General features: G+C 38.3%; 1 protein-coding gene across 9 annotated transcripts; it reads right to left on the bottom strand.

Annotated features, from left to right (window-relative positions):
* Positions 1–1,748: 1,748 nt before the first annotated feature.
* LOC111970526 (docking protein 5) lies at positions 1,749–11,191 on the bottom strand. 9 transcript variants are annotated; one of them, XM_070445794.1, is made up of 10 exons: positions 10,538–11,191; positions 8,416–8,620; positions 8,215–8,269; positions 7,299–7,540; positions 7,091–7,198; positions 6,496–6,610; positions 6,231–6,350; positions 5,686–5,875; positions 4,851–4,968; positions 1,749–2,549 (listed from the first exon to the last, which is right to left on the bottom strand). In XM_070445794.1, the coding sequence occupies exons 4-10, from the start codon at positions 7,362–7,364 to the stop codon at positions 2,484–2,486; spliced, it is 783 nt and encodes a 260-aa protein (XP_070301895.1). In that variant the 5' UTR covers positions 7,365–7,540; positions 8,215–8,269; positions 8,416–8,620; positions 10,538–11,191; the 3' UTR covers positions 1,749–2,483. The 9 variants fall into 9 exon arrangements, with proteins under 9 accessions (XP_070301895.1, XP_070301896.1, XP_070301894.1 ...); XM_070445795.1 differs by having other exon boundaries at positions 7,299–8,620; positions 10,538–10,690; positions 10,943–11,191; XM_070445793.1 differs by having other exon boundaries at positions 7,299–8,269; positions 8,416–8,594.
* Positions 11,192–13,474: the final 2,283 nt, after the last annotated feature.

The following is a 13,474-nucleotide window of genomic DNA, read 5'->3' on the forward strand; positions in this document are numbered from 1 at the left end:
TCAGGGCATGGACTCTACAATGTTTCGAAAGCGTTCCACAGGGATGCTGACCCATGTTGACTCCAATGCTTCCCACAGTTGTGTCAAGTTGGCTGAATATCCTTTGGGTGGTGGACCATTTTTGATACGGCAGGGTAGCCTAGTGGCTAGAGCGTTGGGCTAGWAACCGAAAGGTTGCAAGTTCAAGTCCCCGAGCTGACAAGGTACAAACCTGCCATTCTGCCCCTGAACAAGGCAGTTAACCCACTGTTCCTAGGCCATCATTGAAAATAAGAATTTGTTCTTAACTGACTTGCCTAGTTAAATAAAGGTAAAATTAAAATAGAAAAAAACTCAGTACTGAGTTTGAATAACCCATCAGCGTTGCAGTTCTTGACACAGTTAAACCGGTGTACCGGTTAAACCGGTCTACCTTCTACCATTACATTTTCTGTCTTGCCCATTCACCCTCTGAATGGCACACATACTGTACACAATCCATGCCTCAATGATCTCAAGGTGTCACGCCCTGACCTTAGAGAGCCTTTTTATTTCTTTGTTTGGTTAGATCAGGGTGTGATTAGGTTGGGCATTCTAGTTTTTAGTTTTTTATGTTGGCCTGGTATGGTTCCCAATCAGAGGCAGCTGTCTATCGTTGTCTCTGATTGTGGATCATATTTAGGCAGCCTTTTCCCACCTGTTGTTTGTGGGATCTTGTTTTTGTGTAGTGCCTGTTTACACTGCAATTACTTCACGGTTCGTTTGTTTTCTGTATTTGTTTTGGTGAGTTTCATTTGATTAAAACATGTTGAACTCMACGCACTCTGCYKCTTGGTCRAATCATTCTAACGATCGTGACACAAGGCTTAAAAATCCTCCTTAATTCCTGCAGTCAAGTGACCTAGTGACTCATGGGTGGAATGTTATTAATATTTTTCATAATTTACATAATAAACATTATTTTAAGTGTTTCTATGTCATACGATTTTGTTAAATTTCACTCTTCTGTGAGTGAAGTGCAATATTGGGCTGCAAACAGAAAATGTAATACATTTCAACTCTATATCTGACATGGTGCAGGTGTATTTCTTTAAAGCCCATTAACCATGTGTGTGAGGTGTATACTTTTGTTTCAAAGTAGATATGTTTAAGACTACCAAGAAAAACTGTTTGTGACCCTGATTTAGCCCATTGGGTCTGGGCAGGTCTGATGCCATTGGGTCTGGGCAGGTGCGATGTTATTGTGACCCTGATTTAGCCCATTGCAGTAAAAAATGTGCCTTTCTCGTCCCCTTCATCTACACTGTTTGAGGTGGATTTAACAGGGGAAATCAATAAGGGATCATAGCTTTCACCTGGTCAGTCTACGTCATGGAAGAGCAGATGTTCCTAATGTTTTGTACACTCAGTGTATATTAATATCATGTTAGTCTGCATACCTCTCCCCTGTCAGATCCATTGTTTCTCTCTGGACAGTATGTGTAGTGGCGCAGCGGTCTAAGACACTGCATCTCAGCGCAAGAGGCGTCACTACAGTCCCTAGTTTGATTCCAGGCTGTATCACATCCAGCTGTGATTAGGAGTCCCATAGGGTGGAGCACAATTGGCCCAGCGTCGTCAAGGGTTTGGCTGGGGTCATTGTAAATAAAAATGTGTTATTAACTGACTTGCCTAGTTAAATAAAGGTTAAATGTAAAACATTTAAATAGTATGTTGTCAATCTTGTGCCGTGTGCCTGAAGCCGAGGCCAGCCAGATTACAATCTTGGCTTTAATAATTTTTAATAACTCATTTATTAACATTAATAAATTCAACAGTAATGTACAGGTAACTGACAAAATAAAGGAAACACCAAGTGTCTTATAGGGCATTGGGCAACCACGAGCTGCAAGAACAGCTTCAATGCACCTTGGCATTGATTCTACAAGTGTACACCATTCTTCCACCAGAAATMTGGTGTTTTGTTTATGGTGGCTTTAAAATGCTGTCGCATGCCTGCAGAATCTCCCATAATTGTTCAATTGGGTTGAGATCTGGTGACTGAGACACACACACTTTAAACCCCCTGTTCTCCTCTGAGACCCCTCTTTCAAAGTCACTGAGATCTCTTCGTATAGCCATGGTAGCTAAAATAATGGGKAACTGGGCATTTTTACACATGATCCTAAGTATGATGGGATGTTAATTGCTTCATTAACTCAGGAATCAAGTGTTTACTTTATTTTGGCAGTTACCTGTACTATTAAAATCAAAAACTAATATTCACACAAACTATCAAAATGCAAAAAGCAGACTAAAATGGATAACTTTGATAGTTTTACCTAAAAATATACTGAAGGATTCCAGTACATAAATATGTAGTCCTTGGTGTTTACATAATTCCTTCATATCTGAACATTGTTTCAAAAAACAACTATGACTATCAAACTGATATACAGTGAATATATTTAATCTGATTTCAAATGGGATCAAGGATTGTGACTGGACCATCAGAATCAGCAGTGTCAGCACAGAGTCCAAGGTATTGTAGACTCTCTGGTTCTCCTCTCCGTACCTGTCTTCCTCTCATCCTAAATGGGTATGGAACACATTTTAAGGGTCATTCGATTGAAGATGNGTATTGTAGACTCTCTGGTTCTCCTCTCCGTACCTGTCTTCCTCTCATCCTAAATGGGTATGGAACACATTTTAAGGGTCATTCGATTGAAGATGCATGGGCAAAAAAACAAGACAATGGAAGTGATAATGCACAGACTGCTGACACTGCTGACACTGCTGACACAATGTTTTAATACACATGGATATGCAGCAGGTGGCAGAGTTCTATCTCATTTCACAAGCGTCTCAAGAGTATGAGAGCTGATCAAGAATCAGCCCCCCTTGTCCATAATCTGATTTAATTTTCAAAACATTTAACAGTCAAAACCGATCCAAGGTCAGCACTCCTGTGCAGTGTATACTCTGAGACACATTTTGAATATGGTCCTAGACAGGGTCGTGCTACCACATTTGGGGCCCCGGGGCACCGACCTCCGATTTCTTTTTGTTTGTTGTTGTGGAAATCAGCTAACGTACTGCATTTCACCACATTTTGCCATGGTGCAGAGAGAAAATAGCTTTATAATGCTATTCTCACATTTTGGTCATGGTGCAGAGAGAAAACTAGTTTTATAATGCTATTCTTACACATTTTGTCATGGTGCAGAGAGAAAACTAGTTTTATAATGCTATTTACATTTTTGCCATGGTGCAGAGAGAAAAACTGTTTTTATAATGCTATTCTACACATTTTTGCCATGGTGCAGAGAAGAAAACTGTAGTTTTAATTAATGCTATTTCTACACATTTTGCCATGGTGCAGAGAGAAAACTAGTTTTTATAATGCTATTCTACACATTTTGTCATGGTGCAGAGAGAAAACTAGTTTTATACATGCTATTCTAGCACATTTTTCCATGGTGCAGAGAGAAAACTAGTTTTATAAATGCTATTTGCTACAATTTTGCCATGGTGCAGAGAGAAAACTGTAGTTTAAAATGCTATCTACACATTTTGCCATGGTGCAGAGAGAAAACTGTAGTTTTATAATGCTATTATCTACACATTTTGCATGGTGCAGAGAGAAAACTGTAGTTTAAAATGCTATTTCTCACACATTTTGCCATGGTGCAAGAGAGAAAATTGTAGTTTTATAATGCTATTCTCTACACATGTTTCCATGGTGCAGAAAGAAAACTGTAGTTTAAAATGCTATTCTACCACATTTTGCCATGGTGCAAGAGAGAAAACTGTAGTTTATAATGCTATTCTACACATTTTGCCATGGTGCCAGAGAAGAAAACTGTGAATTTATAATGCTATTCTCACACATTTTGCCATGGTGCAGAGAGAAAACTGTGAATTTATAATGCTATTCTACACATTTTGCCATGGTGCAGAGAGAAAACTGTGAATTTATAATGCTATTCTGCACACATTTTGCTAATGGTGCAGAGAGAAAACTGTGCAAGTTTATAAATGCTATTCTACACATTCTTGCCATGGGTGCAAGCAAGAGAGAAAACTGTGCAGTTTTATAATGCTATTCTACACATTTTGTCCATGAGGCTAAGTGTCACGCCCTGACCGTAGATTGCTTTGTATGTTTCTATTTTTTTGGGGTCAGGGTGTGATGTTGGTGGGCATTCTATGTTTGTATGTCTAGATTTTGTATTTCTATGTTTTGGTTTTGGTTCCCAATCAGAGGCAGCTGTCTATCGTTGTCTCTGATTGAGAACCATACTTAGGTAGTCTGTTTTCCCACTTTTAGTCGTGGGTGGTTATTTTCTGTTTAGTGTTTGTATCACCTGTCAGAACGGTTTCGGTTATTCCTTTTGTTATTTTGTATTCAGTGTTCAGTTTCGAATAAATAATATGAACACGTATCACGCTGCACCTTGGTCCTCACCTTCTTCCTCTGAATGCTGTTACACTAAGAGAAAATGTTGCCGTTTTAAAGCWAATTTCCTGCAATTCTGCACCTTCCAGGGTTGTGGGCCCCTTGGAGGTCAGGGCCTGAGTGCTCATTCAATAATAGAGGAGATTTGTCTTGATTGTGTCATGCTTGACTACATTATTTTGGGGAGATTACAGCAGTTAAGCTGGGCAGTGTAGGTTACAGGCACAATAAGACTATGTGAATTAGACCTGGGTTCAAATACTATTTGAAATCATTGCAAAAACTTCAGCWGTGCTTGATTGAGTTTGCCTTGATTGAGTTTGCAAACCCCARCCACCTGGCACTCCAGGCAGATTTAAGCAAATGCTGAAAGTATTTTAAAGACTTCAAATAGCATCTGAACCCAGGTGTGATGTGAAAGTGGTTAACATACACAGCATAGCCAGTCCTCTTGCTCCACAGTGGCTAACACTGCCTCATTCACTCTATGATAGAGCCGTTCTCCCTCTGGTGTCTGAAAGGTGAAGAGTCCCTCTCCAGTGTCACACATCCTGGGGAAAATACAGTTTACCATTCATTCTGTGAATGGCCTATGAAAAATGTATTTGGTACAGACTCCTAATAGTTACTGACACTTTCAAAAAACAATCATAAATAAGCATTAGCAAATATTTATAWGCTTTACAATCCACAAGAATTATAAAGCATATAATTGCTTATTCACTAAAGATATTATTTAGTGTAATCCAAAAGTGTTTCATAATRTTAAATAACACTTTCCCTTGAGGACCTCTGACTGGTCAAAGGGCTGTATCGGTATCAACCGTGTTACGTTCACCTATTAAGTCATTTCAGATCAGCTGTTTCAGAGCAGTGGTCACTGGTAATGGAGTAGAGCAGAGTGAAGTCCTTTGGAGGTTTGGGCTTTTTCTAAATGATCTCTCCTTCCTCACAAGTATGCACTAATCACTTCTCTTCAATGATTAGAAATGAAATGACTGGTATAGTAAATATGTCTATTCCCAGTAGCCCATGTCCAAAGAGTCCCAGGACAGGGTATGAACCCTGCATCAATCCTACCCCTAGCAGTATACTGTACACACCTCTTGGTCTATGAGGTCACTTATGTATTTAGATGTATGATGTACGGCTCTGATTCTTAGTCAACATAGAGTATCCAATAGGAAGACAGCTACAAACTATGTTGAATTGGTTATACAGTATATACATTACATTGGTTAATAATGGTTTTATACCCAGATCCTCACCTCCCAGCTTCAAATGTGAACCAGTTTTGACCRCGACCGTAACGGCGAAGTGACCGCAGTGGCCAGGATGTGATTTTGAGACCAGGGTTCTGGGTGTCCCACAGCAAGAGAGTGTCACAAGTGATCTGAAGATTACATTCCCCGTWGAAATCCATACACTGTGATGGCTTCATGAATACGTGGAACTGCTCTGGAAAAGAGAACAGAATACATTGATTAGCCAGAGACAAGGTGCGATCTGTGGTATTTATTTTTGTAGTTTAAACTAATTACATTGAACAATGTTACTTACATTATGTAATTTATAGTTTGAAAATGTCGTTAAATATTTAGAGCTCCTATGAATGTGAGTGCCTTTTTTTAAATTTTCGAGCCCCATCCCTCAGCTTTATATCACGCCAAGTGTTGTCGGTTTGTCGTTTTTCAGATGAAAGATCGGGCCTTTAAAGCATGTTGCTCATATTTTTCGACKCATTTATTCAAAGCATTTGATCAGTATAGTAGCTTGTGTCGTTGCTGGAATATTATACGAACGTGGTCTACACCTCTGTGATCTCGATGTAGGTTCATGTTAAATAGGARTGGCTCCTCCAAGGTCAGGTCAGTCATTTTAGCCTCCAGACATTCCATTTGTAGCACTTTGCACCATTCCTTGGCGTCCAACTCTGTGAGGAGTTGTTGAACGAAACGCGTTTAGAATGTGTTATATTTGTAAATCATTTCTATTTGTAGTTAGTTGTGTTGACAAAATAAGTTAGTTCAATTCAGTTTAATTCAATACAACATTAAGTTCATGTTTCCCAAACTCACCTGAATCACATGCGAAAGCCTTTGGTGAGTCGTCATTGAAAGTCAGAACCACAGCGTGTTTCTTTTTACCCCGTGGGGGTCTGGTAACATTTCTTATTTTTGTGAGGTCTGTCACCTGGGAGAATATAGTACACATGACACAATAATGGCCCTGTTTGTTGCTCCCGAAAGTGCCCTTCAATAATAAAGTTTTCATTATATAATAACAACCCTTCAACCAACACAGTCTTTATCAGATTGTTGAAACTATAGAATTACCCATATAACTTTTAATAGGATCTCTGTGGTTGAAATATAGTTATTTAATATCTACAAAGCCACAAAGCTATATGTCAATTTAAGCTCACGGCAAGCAAACAGTGAAATCTTCTTTATACTTCTAAATATATATCTCTTCTCATTTTGTTGTCGAGACCCTGTGGTACATTTGAGTGTGCAATGACTCTCATTTTCACAAATCAACAAAATAACCACAACTCTCAATGTTATTGATAATCATGGGGGGGGGAAACAAAACAAATCTCCAAACAAGACCACAGTGGTACACCACTCCAGTATTTCAAGACCACTCCAGTATTTCAGTTTGATTGCCTACTTTGTGGTGACATTGGCAGTTAGCCGCCTGTTCATTTGAGAACCTCTCCAATCTCTTGGGCCCTTTACTGGAGTCTCTTCTTAGAACAAGCCAGCACCTCCGATAGATCTGGACAAAAGAGAGAATGATTGAGAAAAGAGTTCATCCACGTTGGGTCCATTGACTTAGATTAAATTGGTCTGAGGCTGGTTTGAAAGCAGGCACTTACCCATAAATGCTTGCTGCGAAAATACACATATCCCTGTTTAACAATGTCATTAAAATACAAATCCATTGCTTGAACCCACCATCAGACACTCATGCTTGGGAGAAACTGGCACACAGAAGTCCCTTTGCTCTCTCTTTATCATGTGTCTCCTCTCGTCTCTGATTTGACAATACAACGCAGTGTAACGCAGGAGTATCGCTGTAGCCCAATGCTCATGGGACTATTATGGGACTGATCTCCTTCTGTGATGTAGATATTATGGGTGAGGCGGTTGGGGGGGGGGGGGGGTGCAGACGAGAGTGAGAGAGGGGGAGAGGGAGAGAGACAGCGAGTCTGAAGTTTATATTCGGTAGGGAGGGATCTAGTCCAAAGAACCAGGATTCTCACAGGACCTCTAATTAGTAGCCTGTCAACCTTGAGACTTAAATATAAACACAAATAAATATATCCTCGATCAAACCCTGTCTCTGTCTGTTTTCCTATTTAAGTGTATCGTGTTAGAAGCAACTCTTCCAACCGTTGCTAGGGTACATTCTAGCCTCCTCAATTTCAACTCTGGACKTAGAAGTCACTTCCACTGCCTTTTATTATTATTATTATTTCCCCCTAACCCCACCACCCCTCCCCTAATTGGAGTAAACTGATGGACAACAACATCTAGGCTTCTACTTCCAGCGTATACATACTATATTCATATTACAGACACAGTATATTTTACATTAGTTATCTTTTGTTTGTTTTTAGTCCGATCCTTCAGCTACCCTCAACTCCTTTGATTTCTATTTGCCATATATTTTTCAACTGTGCTGTGATGTTTCACAAAAATTCGGAACCTTTCTATTCTCATAGATTGTAATTTAAAGAAACATTTTTTTCTAAGAGTATTATATTATCGATCGATTAACTTTCAGATCACCCAGCAGTGCTATTTGCAGAGTTAACTCCAGGTAAATCTTCAGCCATTCCTGAACCTGCGAACAAAAACAAGCTACATTTGGACAGTACCAAAACATATTATCTAATGATTCTGTCTCTTAGTAGCAAAATCTGCAGAAATMAGATGGTTGTATCCCCCATATATACAGTAGCAGTCAAAAGTTTGGACACACCTACTCACCTCCAGGCTGTTTAAGGGCAATTTGACAAAGAAGGAGAGTGATGGAGTGCTGCATCAGATGACCTGGCCTCCACAATCACCGACATCAACCCAATTGAGATGGTTTGGGATGAGTTGGACCACAGAGTGAAGGATTAACAGCCAACAAGTGCTCAGCATATGTGGGAACTCCTTCAAGACTGTTGGAATAGCATTCCTCATGAAGCTAGTTGAGAGAATGCCAAGAGTGTACAAAACTGTCATCAAAGCAAAGGGTGGCTACTTTGACGAATCTCAAATKTKAAATATATTTTGATTTGTTTAACACTTTTTTGTTTACTACATGATTCCATATGTGTTATTTCATAGTTTTGATGTTTTTACTATTATTGTACAATGTAGAAAATAGTACAAATAAAGAAAAACCCTTGAATGAGTAGGTGTGTCCAAACTTTTGACTGGTACTATATATACGAATTTTGTATAATCATTTAAATTGAAAAACTGTGTGTCCACTGCCTTTTTTCATTGTTCTCCTCTAATCAGGGACCGATTTAGACCTGGGCCACCAATTAATTATCAGGTAGAAGAGGAAAACAGCAGGTTCCAGACCTCATAGGGTAACAGCCTATTTAGCCCTTTCCCAAGCAGGATTACCCCTAATGCAGACTTCGACTATGATCCAATATGTTATCCTTGTTTTGAACAGGATTACCCCTAATGCAGACTTNCAGGATTACCCCTAATGCAGACTTCGACTATGATCCAATATGTTATCCTTGTTTTGAACAGGATTACCCCTAATGCAGACTTAGACTATGATCTAATATGTTTTCCTTGTTTTCAACACACACAGTCATCCATACAATAGTTATCTTCAGACCACATGTCATTCCAACTCGCCAATGAAATGAGAAAATAAACTGTACACATTCCTTTACACATGCTTGAAATTGAATGAGGACTACCAATGCAGTATTACTTACAGTTATTTTAAAAACAGCCCATTATACTCAGGCATATGTCTATGGGGTGTGAGGTTCACAAAGTCCTATTTAGTAGGCAGAGTCATCAATTGCTAATGCTAATTCAAGACCTGTGGCCTCTTGCTACCACTACTGCCAACGTCAGCTAACTGTGAGAAACATTTACACACATACCGATGACACGGGCAGTCGTGTGGGCGTGTATAAACAGCATTGATACCATACACTCAACAACTCTTAAAATATAGACTTTTCAGTCTGACTTTAAACAAACTATAACTTATGAAGGCCTTATGAAGCTTCATAGTCCTTTATAAGGCCTACWTAGATGCTTCACAAATCATTTATTAGAACAATGATCATGCTATATACTGTATATGAACCCAAGTTTAGCAAAGSCCGGATATATGACATTAAAACTTGAAACTAAGAACAGAGAGTTTACATCTGTTGATTAATTATTTGTATGGCATCTACGTAGGCTTTATAAAGGGCTTATGAAGTTTTAATCTAGCTGAAATGTATGCATAATGATGATGGGAACACATAATAGGCTAAATGAATAAAAAACTATTAGTATGTATTAGCAGCTAGTCATGAAGTCATAGGCTCTGTCCTGCTTCTCTTCTAGCCTGCTTCCCAGTAGGCTTTTTGAGTAGGAAAGGAGTCGAGAATAGGAAAGGAGTCGTTGATGGCCTATGCTCCCAAAGSAGCGATGCGCCTAAGCYAGTAAGTAGYACAGTAAGAATAGGACGTTTTGTAGTATGTGACATTTCTTAACTTTGAGTCAGGATGCCACACTCATTTCTGCTTTTCATCTAGTATGAATTTTCAATATACCTAATTACCACTTTTTTTGTAAGGAAAACTATTTCACTTTTGTTGTACGTAATTATAGGTCATATTTCACAGAAATATGGAGACACTGGAGAGTTACTTTACTAGAATGTTCTAAAAATAGTATGTAGTTTGGTTAATAGATAGTCAATATTTTAGTAAGCAGTAGGCTAGTAGAGAATTCAGTCATGGTCATAGTGAAGGATTATTTATCAGTACTTCCTCTTCCATWAATTATTGTACCTGACTCAAAATTACAATGTATATTGACTGATAAGGATCCAACTAGTTAATAAAGAGCTATGTTAAGATGATCTTACCACGGTGATCACACCTTATTCATGCCACCCTGCATCACACTGCTGGCTTGCCACTGAAGCTAAGCAGGGTTGGTCCTGATCAGTCCATGGATAGGAGACCAGATYCTGTTGTTGGAGGTGGTGTTGGAGGGCCAGTAGGAGGCACTCTTTCCTCTGGTGTAAAKATAAACAACAATCCCAATGCCCCAGGGCAGTGACATTGCCCTGTGTATGGTGCCGTCTTTCAGATGGAATCTCTTATTGTAAGACTAGGGGTGTTAACCCTGGTGTCCTGGGTAAATTCCCCATCTGTCCCCCATGGCCACCTAATCATCCCCAGCTTCCAATTGGCTCATTCACCCCCCTCCCCTGTAATTATTCCCCAGGTTGTTGCTGTAAATTAGAAGATGTTTTCAGTCAACTTACCTGGAAAAATAAGGGTTAAATTAATTATGCCTCTGATACACCAGTCACAATACCTCTGACTTTCACAGGACCGCATAGTGACCAGCCCCGGATTCAAATAGTATCCTACGTTGTGTTTGCCTGGAGTGTCAAATGTGCTGGGACGGTTCCGCTGTCCACTGTGCCAGGCAAGCTCAATTAGTCTAGACTACATCACTTTCAACAGCGTATACTCTTATTATGCATAGCCTTGTACTCACAAAGCAACAAATTACATTTGTTTTGAGTTCAGCTCCACACGCATTTCAGGTGAATGACACTTGGCAGCGTTCCAAAGCAAACAGCATGTTGAGAAACCGAGGGTAAAGTTACTCTCACCTTTGTTATAACACTTGCCAATGTTTTTGTGTGCTTTACGTCAATGCTTTGAGTTCAAAACTTGTGAAATAGCAGAACATGAGGAAAATATTGAATCTGTGTCAATCAGGTGGTGACAGACAGTCCCCTTTGGGAAAACACATACCGTAAACATGTTGCATGTGTACACAGTGTGATATTTTCAATGGGGGATTTTTTTTATTTTTTTTGGCAATCTGGTCCTCTTAAACTGGGACTTTAGTCAAATATCATGATAGGTGAATACACTTTACTTAAGAGGCCACCAATAAGGTCACACATACAGTGTTGTGCAGGCAGTCATGCTTCAAATACAGGATCTCCATTATATGTAGTAAAAAAAACATACAATACATTTTTCACTTGAGGTGTTATGAATCTACTTAAAAAGGCATGTTAACCCTCATAACCTATTTTACATACATATATATCCAACTGGAGTCATTTTGAAACCTAGAAGAAACTATTGGAAAAACTAACAATCATAGCAAAATGTCCACTTAATTCTTATCAAAACATCATTAGACATGTACAATAATAAAAATGAAGAAAACAAAGCAGACTGTTATTTTAGCAAAATAACAGTTCATTTGCATTTTCTGTAAAAAGAAAATCTACATTTCCCCCTTAAATAATGTGCAGCATTTTTTTCAAAGTACAATCCACATTAGTACTAAAAAGCAGATTTTATTCTAGTACCATTTCGTTTTTWATTTTTTTGTCAATATAGATTTTGCCATATTTCTATGGTAAAAACGACTGCCATTTAAAAGGGCGGTACACCAAAATTTTAAATATACTTKATTTTTTTGAAAGAAAAGTGATTAATTCATTGATCCTGCWAGACAATTACCAAAAATATGGRTTRGTTTTTAATTTTTAATTTACTTACCCCACAGCCAGCATTATCATTGCTGCTAGTCAAGTAATGGGGGTTGTATAGGTCTATTGCAGGATSCTWCAAAAAGCATGGGCAAATCCTGAAAGTCACTTCAAACCAAATGTTATAGCAACCCAAATACTATAATACGTTGCACATATAGAATATTGTAGGATATTATAGAAATTCTGGTATTTATATAACATTTCCTGTAGAATAACTATTTTTCAGGGGGAAATATACACCAATACAGCACTATGTGTACATTGAGAGGGTAGCTGGTGTCTGTTTTACAGTTCTACCAACTATTCATATCACTGACAGACTTTAATGAGGTAATTGTGATTTTACCTAGGTCATGCCTAGTTATAACCAGTTATAACCATAGGAGAGTACATAAGGTGCTTCATTTCTGCAGGTGATCTGTGTATCTGGTCAAAATCACTGATACAGGTCACCACTCCCCCCCCCAGATAGATTAGTCTTATGTCTCCAGAGAAACCTGGATTCAAAAAAAGGTCCTGTCAATCAAATTACTATTGGTGGAATTTGTTTTTTTGGGCTTGGGACCCCAAAGGACATGCATTTCTTAAAGTCCATATTGATAAATAAACACTAAACAATGATCTTGATTTATTAAGAACAAGTTGATTGACAAAGTCATGAAAAATTGGGAAAATTTCATAAATCACCTTTGTGCTATGATCAGAAATATCGTCAAAATGACTCCAGTCGGTAGGAGTATGAGGGTTAAAAAAACATGATGTGGTATATGATGCTATAACTATATTATAATGATAATACTAATTAATTACTACATAATTATTCTTACTATTTCATTATTACTACATGTATACTGCATCATTTTCTTTCCTGTATCACATTTAGTAATTTACAGTAGCAATGTCTTCTTCAATTACCTGTTGTACTCAACTTTTAGCACCTACGTATACTGAAATAAAACAAAACTATATTAAAACGTTATTGTAGACTACAGATTCATAATATTTTCATAATGTCAACAGAAATCATGTAATAGGAAATWACATTATTATGTAATTCAGTCCAAAACAGTTTCTTCTTGTGATACAAGACATCTCGTGACATGACTTGAAGTATATGTTTTGAACAGTAGATGGCAGAAGTACACTATCTTAAATATCCAGCTGTGCATTTCAAATCAGTGTATTTCAAATCAGTGTATTTCAAATCAGTGTATTTCAAATCAGTGTATTTCAAATCAAAGGACCATAATAAAGTACTTGCAGCTTTGGGGA

The sequence above is a fragment of the Salvelinus sp. IW2-2015 genome, linkage group LG11, assembly GCF_002910315.2.
Source record: "Salvelinus sp. IW2-2015 linkage group LG11, ASM291031v2, whole genome shotgun sequence".
Lineage (NCBI taxonomy): Eukaryota > Metazoa > Chordata > Actinopteri > Salmoniformes > Salmonidae > Salvelinus > Salvelinus sp. IW2-2015.